Here is an 18,257-nt window from a genome sequence, read left to right on the forward strand (position 1 = left end):
AAAAAAAAAAAAAAGGCAACCTCATCAATTTCAATTCTTCTAGTCCACCTCCTTTTTGGAAAAAAAATTTAAGCAAATCTCAAATATATCCTCCATTGAAGTTATATTTCATCCAAGGGAAGAGACTTCATTTGTTTATTTAGTATCTCAGCTTGTAACACTTTAAGATTTTTGTATGTAAAGCTGATGAATAATATTTGCCACTGGAATATTTATAACTGAAATTTCTAATTCCAGATAAGTTCTATTTTAGAAATCTTTAAGATCAACAACATGTATCAATTATGCTGCATAAATTACATAAGCAAAATTAGGAAACCTATTTGCCTTCCTCCCTCTCAGCCCATCTTATTTGCCAGTGTGTTGACTGCATTTCTGGGCTCAAGGTCAGCCAAGGATTAATAGCTTTAGGTCTGTTTGCCTTGCCGATTTCAAAGCTGAATTTAGCTCTTGAAATAACAACATTTTGCCTGTGTACTTGAGTGAAATTTTAATATAGAGCGTTGGTTATAATTGTAGATCACACAATCAGTTCTAGTAAGATGAGAAATTAGAACAAATAAGGCGAACCTAACTGTATTTTTGGTGAGATTTTAAAATATTAGTGGGAAAATGAGATCGTCTGAATAGGATCTATTGTTTTTTTAAGTTTGGTAAGTTATTTTTTATAAGAGTGTAGAATATTTTTTCCTTATGTTAGATGGTGCTTCTATAATATTTACTTAAGAGTATTGGTTAAAATCACATTATTGAAAGAGATTTCAGCCCAGCAGCTCTTTGATATATAATTTGATACATGGTATAAGTTAAATATCTTGTTGGAAAAATCTAGGTTTTCTGAATGCAGGAGCTCATGTGTTACTGTCTTTTATCCCCTTTACATCTAATCTAATACAGGTGTTCTTTTCAGATAATGAATACCTTGAGATGAGGAGAGACTGTTCCCTCAGGTTCTAAAGCCCAAGTCTTTTTGTAGGAGATAGAAAGTGGATCTCACTCCTATCTTCAAAGCTTTATCAGCAAGTCCTAGTTTTGGCCTAGGCTGAAATGAAACTCTAATCATGGGGCATTTTATGGGATGGTGATGGCCTGAGAAAGTGAGAGTAGTAACCCCAGCCTCATGGTTACAATAAAAAGGGATATTGTTGGGAAACGAATTTAACTCTTTTGTATTAGTCTCACAGGAACCTAGCGTTCTGACCAAGACACTCCTTTAACGTGCCAACTTGTTGATGAAGAATCTCAATAGCCAGCAAATACTCTGAAAGAAAGACTCCCTTGAAAATTGAAGCAAACTTTGCAGTACTTATTCACATTTTCAAGACAAAAAAAACCAGACAATATTTGCTCTTTTTTGTTATAGAAATAATTCATGCTCCCTCTAGGCATTTTAGAGACTGCAAAAAGTTTAAAGAAGTAAATAAAATAGATGTTATGCATGCATCATTGACCCCGTGATATCTACAACTAACATTATGATGCCATAGAAAACGGTGGGTAACCAGCATTTTCATAAGCAGTACTTCAGACAAGGCCCAGAGAAAGGGGTTGCTTGGTTTGTATGGGAAGAAGAGGTGCAGGGAGATTAGGTAATTTGCTAAAGTAACCTAGTGAGGGGATGGAGAACCACAATGAAGATGCCTGGCTCTGGGATTTTCTTTGACCAACCAGGGGTACAAACCTTTCCTACAATCCAGATGCTACTGACAGTTGTTTTTTCTGTCATTCCCCTGGTAACTGAAGAAAGGGTCAGCCATCCTCAATGGAAATCAACCAACTCTATGCCTAAGGGTGGACAAGGAGATGATATTTGTCAAAGCAGTTGTGTTATCAAGTGGTGGGTACAGTTTTACCCCATAAACTCCTTCAGGAGAGTGGAGGAGGTGCTCCCTCTGTGGGGTGGGAGGAGTGACAGGCAGATTTAGAGAGTTTGGAACTTTGGAACTCGTTAGCCTGAAGAAGGCTAAAAAATACTGCCCTAAAAAAGAGGGTTGACTGGCAGCCTTTGCTCCAAAGACCAGTGGAACTAAACTCTTAGTGAAAACTTATTTCTAGTTCTCATGCCCTTCCAGAAAGAAAAGTTTTTAGCAGCCAAGGTGGTAATGACCCACATTTGGGAGACTCAAGCCCACCTCTGGCTAAAGTAGCTATGGCCATTGGGCACTGTGGCTTCTAATGCATAGATATTGTTAGTAATCCAAACATTAGTGCTTTTCCTCTTCCTAAAATAAGCAGCAGTGTGGTCTAAGTGTACTAGAAGAGCTGTAAGTTTGCATTTCAAGGTAGGAAACTGGATATGCTCCATTAACCAGCATCCAAACAATTGCTCTGTCACTGAAGCTCATCTTCCCTAACATAGGCATTATCACAGCAACCAGCATCTTTTCGTAGACCTTAAGACCTTTTACAAAATATTGGCAATAAAATCTCCTGACAAAAAAATTCCAGCCTTCTGGTTCATACCCCAGAATAATCTGTTCACTCTAGCTAATTTGCATGGAGAGGTTAGCCTGTCTGTTTGAAAACAGTCCCAGAATCACTTACTTGGAAATTGTAAAGCCATAGAGTATGAGAGCAGGAGGGATAGCAGAGATCATTCATTACCACCTTGCCACTTTGTAGAAAGTGAGAGCCCTATAACTAAGGACACTCAGCTCAGAGTTTTCAAGGGACTTGCTCAAAGGCACTCAGCTGTATTTATAATAATGGAGTAATGAAGTAAATAATGGAATTCAGACTTTTATTATTTTTAAAATTTTTTAATTTTTTAACGTTTATTTTTGAGAGAGAGAGAGAGAGAGAGAGAGAGAGAGCGCGCGCGTGTGTGCGCGTGCATGCTAGTGGGGAACGGGCAGAGAGAGAGGGAGACAGAATCCAAAGCAGGTTCCAGGCTCTTGAGCTGTCATCACAGAGCCTGACATGGGGCTCGAACTCAAGGACCACAAGATCATGACCTGAGCCAGAGTAGGATACTTAACCGAATGAGCCATCCAGGTGCTCCAAGAGTTCAGATTTTCTAATTCCAATCTGAAGATTTTCAACATAGATTCTCTGAAGAGTGCCACAAATTGATGTGGACAGGGAGGGAAGAAAGATAAGGATTATAATCCTCACCCTGGGTTACTTCTGTTTACCTCAAGGGTCGCTTTGATGAGATCATCAAGTCTCTGGCCCCTTTAAGACAGAAAAAAATGATGCGGTTAATGGTAGATTAACACCAAGTGGATAAAACTATTTATTAAAATCAGAAACAGTATAAACACTCACTGATATGTCAGAGAATTGAAGATTGTTAAAAGTGGCTATGCAGAAGTATGTAGGGATTTATATGCTACTGAAACTCATTGAGACTCAGATAATATTTTAATTTTGGAGCGATTATGCCACTAGCAATTACTGTGCTAGGACTCTGTCTCCATTTTGATTCATTTAATGCTATGTTCTTAGCCTTTACTGGGTACACTAAGCATTTTGTAACAGTCCATACATATGTCTCATGGAACATTCCAGAAGACATATTCTCTTCATATCAACCTCCAACATGCTGTGGGACTTTAAAATCAACTTTGGAGAATCTATACTTTGTAAAATTGACATTTATTAGCAGGTTTTCTATTCACAACACTGGATTAAGATAAATACACATATTTTTTCATGATAAACAACCTGGTATCTCCTTCTGGTACTTAGAACTGTATATTAAAACCACAAATTGTGACTAGTTTGTTGGCAACTAACAATAGAGAGATTAAAATCTATTCAGTTCTGAAATGTAAGATATATTTATTGCATTATACAACTTCAGGTAGTCACTGAAAACTTGTATTTTATTGTTACCCTTTAGTATATTGTGCTTCTGATCTTAATAGAATTTTGTTTTCTTATTGCATTTACATGTGAAAAGAAAGTGAGTTCCAAAGAGCACAAGATATTTTTCTGCATCTGGTGAGGGGTAGAACTCAGACCCAGTTTGAACTTGTTATACTGCCTGCCAAACTGACTTCTCTTCTTGACATCCCTGATGGCACCATCATTCTCCTGATCACCCAGGATCAAAATGTCAGTCTTCCTGGGTGTGTCCCTTTTCCTAACCACCCATATTAAATCTCTGTGCATATTAAGTCCTTAAGGTCTTTCCCCGAGCTCTCTCTTACGGTTATTCTATCTTCCCTCTTCCCTATTCCCTATCAACACCACTAATACTGCTATGATTGAAGCAAAGGCTCCAGGTAAAGGAACATATACACTTGCCTTGGTGGGTCTCCTCCTTGGGCTGGCTGAGGTGAGTTGGAGAGGTATGAAAGAATGAGGTGTTTGGGGTCCTGGCCTGAGTCAATGCCATCTCACCCTGTCTCTCTCCGTCCCCTTAATATGACTTACAGAACCTGGGAAACTTGGTCTGAGCACCATATACTTATTTGCCATTGCCACTGTCCTTAGTGGAGGCTGGAACATCTGATTCAGAGTGCTCTTTGAAAGGTTGCCTTCTCCTCCGGGCAAGGAAACCAAAGACCAATGGGACATCTAAGCATTCTTAATTCAGCTTTATTTTACCTAGAAACAAGGAGAATGCTATGCTAAGGAGAATGAGATTACTTCTCCTTAAGAAATAGTTGTAGATTTTGGTGTTGGATAGATAAGGAATCCAGATCCAGGATGTGTTGACCTTAGTTGAGATGCATCCTCTTAGAGTGCATCTGTAAATCCCATCACACATGTGGCCCATATAAGGGTCTTTCACTCCTCTGAAGGACTGGTCCTGAAAAAGATTCCTTCTGAGAAGATGAAGTTTAGGTGACAAAAGTCTCAAGAAACCTGGTTAATTTATTCACAATATGAGTACAGAAGCTGATAATTCAACCATTCTTTGAACATAAACTTTATTATGTAGCACATTTATCATATTATAATGATTTGTTTGCTGGTCTCTTCTCTATGTTCAAATTCTGGCCCTGACAATGACTCACTGTGGGCCATGGATAAGCTATTTATGCTGTGCCTCAGTTTCTACACCTGTGCTAGGTGATGATAGCACCTACCTCACAGAATGATGATGAGGATTCAATTCAGTGTGAATTTAGCTTTCTCTCCCTGGGGCCTAGTACCATGACTGGCTCGTGGGCACTCTGTAATTATTTGTGAATTATTTTAGTAGCAAAATTTTCTGTAAACTTCTTTGGAAGGCTGAGCTTAAAGAATTTGTCACATTACTTACTGAGTTTTGGGAAGAGGATTTGGCCAAAAGATACTTTTCAATCAGATGGAACTGAAGATAATGTCTGTCTGCAAAGAGAAATTGAAACCAGATGAATGTTTTGAATATTTTACGACTGCATTCGAGAAACGTTAGGATGTCTCCATTCCCACATTTGGATGGGTTCTTGGAACTACCTTTTGTGTCTCATCCAAGATGGCTAGAAGTTGATTTGAATTTCCTCCAACTTCATTTGAAGCTGTGCTCAAGCTCCAACATATTTGAAGATGTGGAGTTTGGGCACTAGATGCTTTTTGCTGTCTTGCTTCCCTGGCATGATCTCCCTCTAATATCCCAAGCATTTGGAGCCCATATCCTTCACTGGACATACTAGTACACATTGTCTTAGGCCATTTAGAGTTGCCGTGGTTTGTCATTTAATTATTGTAGGTTCACTTTAAATCTTAATTGACTGTAACTTTTGTTGGGGAAGGACAGTCTTATTTTTCTTTCCTTCACACGAACATGTAAGAATGGTGAGCTGTTTGCTCTGATTGATAGGTTTAAAATTATGTTTGTCCCACATGTTTAGAGATGTCATTTCTGAAAGGAAAGGTGTTTGAATAGCCTTCTCTGGAGATCTTTAAAAATAGTGATACTTCTCACCTGATTGGGGTGTTGAAAGTGAGGTCTTGTGGGGCAATGAAATGGCTTCTGGTCCTGAAGTTGGAATTATTTTAACTTTAGTTTGAATGCACATTTGAAAATAATGTGTAAAAAGTATGGCAGGATATTCTGTGGCAGGTAGTCTATCAGATGGGGCTGGGATCAGGCCAGGGCTGCAGGTACATGGAAAAACGTTCTTCAGTTCAGAAACCAGAAGAGAGGGTAGAGGGCAATTATAGGAGCAAAAGCATCAGGTCTCAGGCAAGACAATAGGCACGTTTGGCCTTGTAAGTCCAATTAAGTGGGTCTGAGCAGTGTGTTAATTTTCTGTCATTGCCATAGTAATATTGCACCTGTGAGGCTTAAAACAACACACGTTTATTCTCCAGGTCATTGGTCAGGTACAAGACCTACCTGGCTAAAATGAACTTCTCCATCTGGATTCTCACAGGGATCTCAGACTTAACATGTCCTAAATGGAACTCCTGCTTTCAGCTCAAACCTGCTTCTCTTCCTGTCTTCCCCGTCTCATTAAATATCAGTTCCATTCTGGAATTGCTCATATATCAAAAGCTCTGGACTTGTCCTTAATTCCTCTTTCTTATAAGCCCCAGTCAGCCAATCTGGTTGGCTCTACTTTCAAAATTATGTAATCAGTGTGATTATTTCTCACTGTGTCAATATCTGTAGTTTGGATTCTTGTAGTAGCATTTTAAACTGGTTCTGCTTCTTCCACTCATGTCCCATTTCAACGTATATCGTCAGCACAGCAACCAGAGTGATCCTGCTAACATGTTAGCCAAATCTCTCCCCTCTGCTCTTCACAACCAGTTGGCCCATCTCACTCAGAGTTAAAGCCAAATACTTTCTGGGGGCCTAACAGGGCAGGCAGGCCTGTCGCTCTGGCCCCTCACTGCTCTCCAGTGATGTCACTTGTCTACCTCATAGGCTGTTTGGACCTGTACATCATCAGACTCTCAAAGTTTCCCACATGTCTGTCCATAGCCAAAGGTCATCCTTGGTTAAGAAGGCAGATTTCAGGTCAAGTAGGGACGCTTGGTTCTTCCATTCTCTGGGTCAAATAGTAGGGACATCTGGTTCTTTCATTCTCTTGCCTACCCCAACCTTCTTCCAACCCATTGTGATAGCCTCTGAGTCTGAGTAGAGGAGCTTTTCATGTTTGACTCAAAGATAAAGATTTCCTCACAAGGTTCCATGGTCTCCAACCCAGTGACAAACCCAGGGGCATTTTCTGGTTCTGCTGCTCTTGTATCCAGTCAGGCCAGTCACTGACATAGCACCTGCTGCTGAAATACAAACCAGTTGTTGGGGTTTGAGGTGGGGGCAGATGTTCCTGGAAAAAAGGGATGGGAAGGAGTGGTTCCTATTTTAGGTTAACCACATCAGTCTTCCAGTCTTCCAGTCTTCCCACATCTTTCTGCTCAATTGGCCACACTCCTGGGGATTTTGTGCAGGTAACAAGCATCTTCGTGAACAGCTGTTCCTCATTGTTGAATTCAGCAGCTGGCAGTGAGGTGAGGGATGCAGACAAAGCCTTAAGGGATGTCAGAGTGGGCTCAGTGAGGTGTCCACTCTTGTGTCTTCCCTTGCACTGTTCTTCCCTTGCAGTTGTACCTAGAGGATTCAGTGTATGTTTATTGTACTGAAATGACACATTTTTAAAGGCTAACGAACATACCAGATGATAAATTAATCACACACAAATAAAGTCTAGGTAACACATACCTTATTATCTCTGGAATTCAGTATCAGTGTAAATAAGGGAACTAAGAAGGGGGCTAAGATCGGCTGAGGGTCTTTTAGGACATCTGAGGTGGCAGTGGGGTTGATGTGTCTTGTTTTTGTCTGATAGGTCATTGCTTGTGAGCAGCAGTATGACTCTTCCTATGATGCTCGCTGTGACGTCTGGTCCTTGGGGATCACAGCTATTGAACTGGGGGATGGAGACCCTCCCCTCTTTGACATGCATCCTGTGAAAACGCTTTTTAAGATTCCAAGGTATGACACAAGATGGCGCTCTTGGCTTATTAGTTCTTTGTGAAAGAGTCTGGTTAAGAGGGATAATAAGTGGTTCGTAAACAATTTCTGGCCAAACCTAAGAAAGCCTAATTGTAAAATGTATTTCTTTTGGGGAAAAAAAAGGGGGGAGTGGGGGAAGAAAGATGACTGTTCCTGAAAGCATTTCCCAAAGAATAATAGGACTATATTGTAACCATTGCAGATTTTCAGTACTCTGATTTTTCTGAGATACTCATTTATTGTGCTTTGCACAAGAGGACTAAAAATACAATTTTGGATTAAATAATCTCTCTAAATGTTGATTTTCTCTTTTTGATTATATAATCACATCTGGTCATTCTGTTTGTTTATTGGAATCTTTCTCGACTATTCAGGAAAATTTGGGGATAAGAAATGTGTATTATATTTTCGTATACACCCAGAGAAGCACTAAAAAACATCAGCTAAGTGAATCACTTATAAGACTTACTCTCCATCCCCTGATTTCCATCTCAATGGGACATTGTGCTGAAAGAGGTCTGTTTGGAGGGTATTTAAATGCCAGTATATTTTCTATTGTATGTATTCATTAGGGGTTTGTACTAGAGATTTGGTTGTTTGTCTTTCATCAGAATTGGACTGCTGTTTGGCCGCTTAAGCTTCTAGTTACCGAAAAGGAAGCAATCGGGCGGGCGAGCTCTGTCCTGGCTGGGTTGCAGATTAAGAGATTTGTACCCTCCACATTTCTCTTTCAAAGGAAGGCTCTGGGCCAGCTTGGAGCTGTTTAACTACTTTAACAGTGCAAGTGTTAACCTTTCCTTATCTGCACAATCACACAGCCTTTAAAAATCTCTCCTGATTGCAATTTGCATTTCTGATTAGGTCTATTTAAATGCAGATGAAGCCTGTGGTGTTCATCATCGTAATGTTATCGTTTTATACCTAATCCAGATGTGAACCACTACCCACCATTATTCCAAAAATGATTCCCACCCAAGTCAGGATTGGTCTTTTTGCTTTTTCCAAAGTACGAACACAAGTCCAGGCGATTGGAAGAACAGACAAAGCTCCTGGCTTTTAAAATTAATAGTCTGGTGATCATTTAAAACAAAGTACGAATGCAGGACCAAAAGCACTGTTGTATGCAGTAATATGTCAGAAAATGAGAAATGGTGTCTGGGATGGTATGTGTGTATGCTTTGATTTTTTACAAATCATTAACTTTTCACCATTTATTTACTGTGGCCACATAATTTCCCAAAGATCAGAATTAAGGTGTGGCTTCTGATTAGCAAGATATATGTACTTCTGATAAGACATCATCTACTTGGGTATATATTTTTTTCTTTTTTAAAGTATGTGTTTGTGTACAGACCACCTGTTCAAAAATTTCATACGGTGATGAATGTGAGGCAGCTTAGAAAGTGTGTGTGTGTGTGTGTGTGTGTGTGTGTGTGTGTGTGTTTAAATAGACTGTTCATCTCCAATGACTCCTCTGGGCTTGCTTCTGTGCCTAGCAAAGTCTCTGATCTCTAATAATCTCAGTACTTCACTTCTTCCATCTTGGAAGAAGCTCCCAGACCTTTGAAATACAAATAACCAAGCTCCCTTCCCCCACTGCCTGCTTCTGGACAGGGTGAATCCCAGGAACAGGACAATTGCTAGAAAAGGATCTTAGGGGAAACAAGGATTCTTACCCTAACATACGTTGAAGCTTTCTTTTTCTCCTTTTAATGTAATCTCCTGCCCTTTTACCATCTCTTGGTTCCTGCAGAAGTGATGAATCAGATCAAACTGGGAGATGTCAACAATAGTCAGTCAGCAGATCCTCAGTGAGATTCTATGTGCTGAATACTTGCCACTGTCCCAACCTTAACAACCAACTTGACGTTCCTGTGCAGGAAGGATGGATTTTTTTTTTTTTTAAATGTAGCATATTTGCATATACTGCACAGCATCTTATACTCCCCAAGTTATTTACTTAAAAATTACCCTTTCAAGGGGTGCCTGGGTGGCTCAGTTGGTTGAGCGTCTGACTTCTGCCCAGGTCATGATCTCACCATTCATGTTCCTGGGTTCGAGCCCTGCGTTGGGCTCTGTGCTGACAGCTCAGAGCCTGGATCCTGCTTCATATTCTGTCTCAGTCTCTCTCTGCCCCTCCCCTGCTGGTGTTCTGTCTCTCTCTCTCAAAAATAAACAAACATTTAAAAAAAATAAAAAAAAATTACCCTGTCAATTAGAATTATGCATTGCTCTTATGAAGTATTGTGGATTGACCAAGCAAGTATGTGTGTGTGTGTGTGTGTGTGTGTGTGTGTGTGCATATGTGTTCATACTATCTTAATTTTGAGTGCTAAAAATGTGCATTTCCTCAGAAAAACTCTTTGATGGAGAGTGGAAAAGTTAAGCATTTATATATTTTAACTGGGCACTCAAATTATTTACCTGTGTGTTTCACGGGGTACTCTCTCTCTCCCTCTCTCATTTTCTCATTCTTTCAGCATTTTCTTTCCTGATGGAGAAGAGAAAGTGACAAGTAATGACAAAAATCTGTTTAATCCATTTGGCTTCTGGTTTTTTTCCTATTTGGTTATGAGCGTCTTTGCTGTTCTGGAATTCCCTCTAGTTAAACAATGAAGTCCCGGGGCGCCTGGGTGGCGCAGTCGGTTAAGCGTCCGACTTCAGCCAGGTCACGATCTCGCGGTCCGGGAGTTCGAGCCCCGCGTCAGGCTCTGGGCTGATGGCTCAGAGCCTGGAGCCTGTTTCCGATTCTGTGTCTCCCTCTCTCTCTGCCCCTCCCCCGTTCATGCTCTGTCTCTCTCTGTCCCAAAAATAAATAAACATTGAAAAAAAATTTTTTTTAAAAAAATAAACAATGAAGTCCATTTCAGAGTATTCTAGGATCCAGAACATTGTATGTGGCTTCCTTCTTTGGCCCTCCTAACTCTCCTCTTCCCTGCAACCTTCCTTACTGGAAATAAGTACCAAATAAGGGAAGAAAAGAAGACCTTTACTGAGTCAGGGAAGATACAACTTTCACAGGTTCTGAAGGACTTAGGAAAGAATGAAGTGCTGGTTACATGTAAGATGAGGGCCTCAGGTGTCAACAGGCAGATAATTACACAGGTTCCCTGGACACTGTCAGAAAGCATGAAGCAAGACCTGCCTGGATGTGGTTGACTTGCCTGCACACAGGGCTCCTTACTTTTCCCCCCTCTGCCTCCATTTCTTCTGGAGGCACCTTCTCCTTTCTTTTGACCTTCACGTTAGAAGATGACACATGGAGTAATCGTGACCTGTCTTTGAAATGCTGCGTGACTCACAGTCTTTCCTACATTGCAAACACACAGAAATTATCTGCTGATTGTGACAGCATCCACTATTTGCAGAACCCGTCAGCATGTGTCATCTTGTCTAACGCCTTTGCTCCAAAAAAGTCACCCCTCTCTGACAGTCACTGCTCTGTCTGCTTCTATTTTTCTGTACGAGTTATAAGAGAGGAAAAGAATGAAAACCATTTCTTTGGGCATCAGTGGATTTGACAACATCTCTCTGATGACCCTCTCCTGAGGACTCATTTAAAATGTCAAAGGCTTATTAGAAGGATCTTGCTGATGACCTGGATATATTTTTTTCATTTAAAGGGAGATCCATTTCATAGATGTAATTGCAAGAACCCATAGAGTTAGGAGAAATATGCAATTATATTTCTCTCTTGGCAGCTAGGTATCTTTCCTTAGCTTGGAATCTTTGCCTCATGACCCCTTTGACCTTCATAGATGGGAGTCAGGAAGGCAGTGGGGACCAGTGTGGCTGTGTCTGTTGGGCAAGGGCTAAGAGCTGTGTTGCCCACCCATTTATTTGGGGCCAGATAGAGGCTGACTCTTGCCACACATTGCATAGTACTGCCACTTTATTCCTTGTGGATAAGTGTAGAATGTTTTCAGCTTTCCCAGCAGAAATGTCTTTGGCTGGGAGTGGATGGGCCAGAATGGCCTGAACATTCCAGTTCCTAAAGCCAGTGGTTTTCCCTTTCTAAAGAGAAGTTTCCCTGCAGTACACTGCAAAAAGGAGAACTCATGATAATTTCCAGTTCACATTTGGGCTTGCTTTTGTCACCCAACTTAGGTTGTTCCAAGCTGTACCCAAACGGTACATTAGTTTCCTAAGGCTGCCACAACAAATTACCACAAATTTGGTGGCTTAAAATAAGACAGATGTATTGTTCTAGAGACCAGAAGTCTGAAGTCAAGATGTTGGCAGAGCCACGATCCCTCTGAAGGCTCTAGAGGACAATCCCTCCTTGCCCGTTCCAAGGTCTGGTTACTTCCGGTCGTCTTTGGTTTGTGGCAGCACAACCCCAGTCTCTGCCTCCACTTTCGTGTGATTTTCTTCCCCGTCTCTCTGTGTGTTCTTTTTTGTCTTGTCCTATAAGAACATTGTTACTGTTTTTAGAAAAACCCGTCCTATGGGGCGCCTGGGTGGCGCAGTCGGTTAAGCGTCCGACTTCAGTCAGGTCACGATCTCGCGGTCCGGGAGTTCGAGCCCCGCGTCAGGCTCTGGGCTGATGGCTCAGAGCCTGGAGCCTGTTTCCGATTCTGTGTCTGCCTCTCTCTCTGCCCCTCCCCCGTTCATGCTCTGTCTCTCTCTGTCCCAAAAAAATAAATAAACGTTGAAAAAAAAAATTTAAAAAAAAAAAAAAAAAAAAAGAAAAACCCGTCCTAATCCAGAATGATCTCATCTCAAGATCCTTGTCTTAATTACGTCTGCAAAAGCCCCTTATCTCAAATGAGATCACATTCTCAGGTTCCAAGTGGACATATCTTCTGGGGGCCACAGTTCAACCTACTATACCATCAACTTTCATGTTTTCTAAATTCCCTGAGAAACTAATTTGGGGCAGAATACAGGATAGCTAGCTAAATGATGATGGAAACATAATAATAGCTTAGATTTATTGATTGCTAACTGTGCGGCAGGCACAGTGCTGTGTGTTTCCCAAATATAAATGCATCAATCCCTACAATGACCCTGAGGTGGATTCTATCACCACCCTTTTTTCTGGAGGAGAAAACTAGAAGCCCTTGGTTATGCACCTATGGAGGAAAATGGTTTGAATCTGAGAACTTTGACTCCAAAGCCCATATGTTTTGCAGCTATAGTTGACCATTGGACAGCATGGGGGTTAGTGGTACCAACCCCTCTATGCAGTTGAAAATCTGTGTTTAACTTTTGAGTCTCCCAAAATGTGACTACTAATAGCCTACTTCTGACTGGAAGCCTTACAGATAACATAAATAGTTGATGAACACATATTCTATATGTTATATGTATTATATATTATATTTTTTTCACATGTTTAAGAACTTATTTGAATTCCAGCTAGTTAACATACAGGGTAATATTAGATTCAGTTGTAAAATATAGTGATTAAATACTTACATACAACACCCAGTGCTCATCTGAACAAGTGTCCTGCTTCATACCCATCACCCATTTAACCCATCCCCTTCCCACCTCTCTTCATTTATTCTCTGTAGTTAACAAGTCTGTTTCTTAGTTTGTCTCTCCTTTTTCTTTCTGCATGTAATCCCTTGTTTTCTTTTTTAAAAAAATTTTATTGTTATTTTTTAATATGAAATTTATTGTCAAATTGGCACCTGTTGGGATGAGCACTGGGTGTTGTATGGAAACCAATTTGACAATATATATTGTATTCTTACACTAAATTAAACAAGAGAAAAGAAAATGTTATTAAGAAAATCAAGGAAGAGAAAGTACATTTACAGTACTGAACTGTTTATCAAAGAAAATCTGCACGTAAGTAGACACATGCAGTTCAAACCCATGTTGTTCAAGGATCAACTATACATTGAAAAGTTAAAGCCCCTCTTCAGTTACATTTATTTATCAATGAATTATGAATTAAGCACTAAGGGGACTGGAGTATACAGAAATAAATAGGACATCTCAGTCTTTAAGAAGCTTATAATCCAGCATCCTTCTTCCTGCTCTCAATTTAAACGGACACCATAAACCTGAGAGAATCTTATTAACATCAGCGATTGTGTCAGCCACAGAACTGAAGACTAGAAATCAAAAGTGTCATCACAGGTGAATATAGGTCTTGCTTGGCTCATTGATTTATATATGACCCCCAAACCAAAACTCCCTTCCTTTTCCAAACTCCCTTTTAAGCGACTGCCTTCTAGTTCCTAATTTGGAACTTAAGTGTTTGAACTAAAGAATTGTAGAACTTATGTTACATAAAACTGGAGAGGCATTTCAGGTTATCATTATTGTACCCAGAAGTTCCTGTCCCATGCTACCCTTCTTGGAAAACTTGCGTCTGCCACATCAGGGCTATTTCTGGTATAGCCAGAATCTCCTCCCCCTTCACCTTCCTCTTATTTTTTTGATTGGAAAAACTCACTCTGGTTCTGGGGTAAATGGAAATCTGTTTCTGGCATCCTCTCATGCATTCTCTCATGGAAACTATTTTAAATGGTTATTTAAGAGGAGGCAATGTAACACCTAAAGTTCTCACTTTGGGTGCATTATTAGACTCTTGTGGCCAACTAGAGTTTTATGGTCGAGTCTGAGGACTTAGCCTGTCTCTAGAACTTTATGCTTATGGGTTCAGAGCTTTCCAAGCTCTGAACTACCCATTGACAGAAGTGTTTTGGAACACAGTCTGTTGGGTATTTGGGGATGGCTATGCCCTTTAACCTAGGACATCTCTAACTGTTCACTTTGAATTAGGCTTGTTTTGAGCGCTTGAGTTGTAAGGCAGGGTTTTGTTTTTTTTTTTTTCCTCTCTCAAGAAGAACAGTTTTCCTGTGCTTTCCTTATTCATTGTCAAAGGTGAAAATGGCAGAAGTTGGATAGTAAAGAAAAGAGGAACAAGGAGGAAAAATCAAAAAAGATACTCTCAGGGTTCTTGAATGATGTGGGTGATGTGCTTAGAAAGGGTAAGTTGAAACATTTGTGAGTTTAATTGAAAGGTTTCTTCAGGGACCCAATGCCTACAATTGACTCTTGTTCTGAAACAGAATCCTTGCACTGAATTTTCATCAAATTGCATCTGAATTTCTATCATTTTTTAAAGGTAAAGATTTTTTGTATTCTGACTTTACTAATTCAGGAACCAAATTGTTCCTACATGGGAAGCCTGCTCCTCAGCTGTGAGAGGATGCAGAGGCAGCGGGGAGCCCTGAGTCACCAGTAATTGTCTTACTATTACAGAATTGTCACAGGACATTTTCCCTTAGGGCTGTGAAATATATGGAAAAGAAATTAAAACTAAACTATTGTTGAAGTGTAATGAGTGAGGGGGTTGGGTGTTTAATGGCACAGTAAGGCTAGATCTGCCCCTGGGGAATTTTGGTTTCTCTTCACCAACCCAGGTCGCTTAGCTATTGGCCTTTTGAGCAAGGAACCCTCACAATCCCAGCTTCCCTCATAAAGCAAGAGGAGCTAGAAGAATTAGCATCATTTAGCATTTATTGAGTTCCTAACAGGAAAAAAAAAAAAGTTTTGAAATACTCCAGTAGAAAAACAAAAGTCTTTTATGAATGTTTTTCTTTCTTTGGGAGATTTCTAGTCCCATATTTAGGGGATTGTGGTCCCTATCCCTCAGGATGCTTTAGGGGTGCCCCTTCTCTCCCTGGAGTAGCCTCTTCATTTCCTTGGGAACACAGTAGCTGGAGGCAGCTGGAAGAAATGCCCCAGAAGGCCTCCACTCTGTGGAACATGTTTCTGAACTCTTTTTTAATTTGAGTTGAGCAGCTGGGGCTGTTAGTTCCTGTGGAGGTGCAGCTTGCTGCCCCCTGAATCCTGGCAGGCAGGAAGAGTTCAGCTTTGCAGGTTTTCATTTGGGGATCAGGTGGCAAAGGAGGAGTGTGCCTTCAGGGACTGCCTGCCACTCCCCATCCATGTTGAGTAAGAAGCCCATCCAGAGAGAAGGGAAAGGCCAGAGAATGAGAGGTGTTGATTTACAGCACTACCTGTGCTTTTCCCCTCATTACCCTGATTTCATTATTTTGGCACCACTCACTTTGGCTAATTCCAACTTAGCTCCTAAATGATGGCGAGATGGGCAAAGAGGAGAGACAACGAAACAGAGCTCTAAATAGTACCCTATTTAGGGTTTGAAATACCCTAGTTTCCTCTTGATTCCAGAAAAAACGGGGGAGTAAAGGTGAGGAATATTTATCAACTGCTTTCATAGGTTGGCCTAGTGGGGCAACACAAGGATGAAGAGAGGTAAGGTGGTAGTCTGGAGGAAGGCTTTTCATAGCTGAAGCTATCCATTCTGGGAGAATCCTAGAGTCAGATGAAACTAGTGAAAGAAAATAGAGTGTAGTGGTTAAGCATTGGTGTATCCGTTATCTACTGGTAAGTAGCAAAACACCCCCAAACTTAGTTGCTTAAAACCATAATCATTTATTATTTTTCACGACTCTGTTGGGTCTCAGGGTGGTTCTGTGGATCTTGGCTGGGCTCACTCATGCATCTGTGGTCAGCTGGGGATTTGGCTGGGGGCTGGCTGGTCTAGGATGACGTTGGCTAGGATGACTTGGCTCTGTTCCATGTGCTTTCTCATCCCCTGGTAGGCTAGCCGGGGCTGGTCTCACGTTGGTGACAGGGTTCCAAGCATAGATACAGAAAGGGGTAGAAAACTGGTCTATTTCTGCAATCAGTTTACCACAGCTGAGTGTTCTACAGTCAGTCTCTGTGGGTTTAAATACTACCATTACTACCTTTAAGCTGTATCAACTTGATGAAGTTACTTAATGTCTGTGCTTTAGCTTCACCCTCTGTAAAATGGAGATGTGAAAACTATCAGTTTCACAGAATTGTTGTGAGCAGGGAATCAATGTAAAGTGCTCAGAACAGTTCATAGTAAACAATTGATTTTTGCTGGTTGCTAACAAAGAAAAAAAAAATCCCAAAAAAGCACTTTGCTTTCCCGTGTAGCTCAAGAATTAAAAATTTCTACTCAAAAGAGCTACCCATGAGATCAATCATTTGGAAGTTTAGCTAAGTGATTGAATGATGATTGTATGGGGAATTGAGAGAGAATCAAGACTGATTTTCAGTAAATCCTTGCTACTACTACTGTATCTGTTTGAAGGACTCTGCCATGAATATTCATGGTCACAACTTCTTTGTTAATAGACACACTCCTAAGAGATGAGGACCCTCCTCTTGCCCCCATACAAACCCATGAGTGTATGACAGGAACTGCCCATTTGGAAGCAGAGCTGGCCCTAGTCCCAACTCCCAGTGTGTCTACAGTGAGTCGGGTGATGCTGTCATTCTCTGAAGAGAACTGGGGCCACAGTGTCTTTCCTTTCCCATCAGTTCCATCTTTGTGGTGACTTTGCTTGGTGGATGAGTTGTGTGATCGGGGGTTGTTTGCCTCCTTCTACAGGGTCCCTTTAGCCTCCTTGATAGGTACAAACTTCCTCCAGGTTCTGGAAATGTTTTGTTCCCAGGTAAAGGGACAGGAATAGGAGTTCTATGCAGAGGGCACTGACTCTGGATCGGGTTCCATTTTACTTCCATTTTTTTCCACCAAAGAGAATGACTTTTTTCTAGCCCAGCCTGGAAAGTCTAAAAACATTGGCAAATGGAGACAGAAACTCAAACCAGTCAAGGGGATTGTAAGGAGAGCACTTAGTTGTTTCAGATGAGTTCAGGTTTCTTGGCTGGGACGAGTGATTCCCCAGGTACCGAGAGAATATACAGGTAAGACTGCTGACCCACTGTCAGTAATCTTGGAAGAATTCTGCAGCATAAGAACAGTGTTTGAGGAGTGGAAAAGGGAGGATATGCTACAATTCTTCAAAAAAGAGAAGAAGGCAGAATCTGCAAATGACTACCTGGTGAGCTTGACTTTATGGGCTTATTACTAATATTCTTTTTTTTTTTCATTGAATGATTTGTGAATTCTTAGAAGAAAAAGTGGTGATCATTAGAAATTAGCATGGGTTCACTAAAAGTAAGCCATGTCAGATTAGTTTCCTTATTTGGCATTATTGAAAGGCTGCTACAAAAGGGGGATTGTTTTAAACATAATATATTTGTAATTTTGCCTTTAGGTAAAATCTGTTGTGATATCTTTGTGGCTAAAGTGGAGAAGGTAGGCTGGAGAATGGTGGTAGTGATGGATCGTACCCAAGAAAGGTTGTATTAAGGAATGCTAGGTAATGGTGTCGATGTCAACATGGCAGAGGAAGTCCTGGAGGCCTTGGGCAGGGCTCTGCTGATCACCCTACCTGTTGAATGTTTTAAAATTTGTAATGAGTTGGAGGACATTGGTAGCCTGTTGTTCACATAAATGAAGGGTAGCTGGTATGTGGGATGACAGACT

The 18,257-nt window shown here is 40.8% G+C and overlaps 1 protein-coding gene across 1 annotated transcript in view; it reads left to right on the forward strand.

Annotated features, from left to right (window-relative positions):
• MYO3B (myosin IIIB) overlaps positions 1 to 18,257 on the forward strand; it is a 434,070-nt gene that overhangs the window by 47,230 nt on the left and 368,583 nt on the right. Inside the window, exon 7 of the mRNA XM_040475346.1 lies at positions 7,734 to 7,879. Within this exon, the coding sequence (XP_040331280.1) occupies positions 7,734 to 7,879 (146 nt within the window). The remainder of the gene's footprint in view (positions 1 to 7,733; positions 7,880 to 18,257) is intronic.

Source organism: Herpailurus yagouaroundi, unplaced genomic scaffold (genome assembly GCF_014898765.1).
Source record: "Herpailurus yagouaroundi ecotype Mexico unplaced genomic scaffold, PumYag 140, whole genome shotgun sequence".
NCBI lineage: Eukaryota > Metazoa > Chordata > Mammalia > Carnivora > Felidae > Herpailurus > Herpailurus yagouaroundi.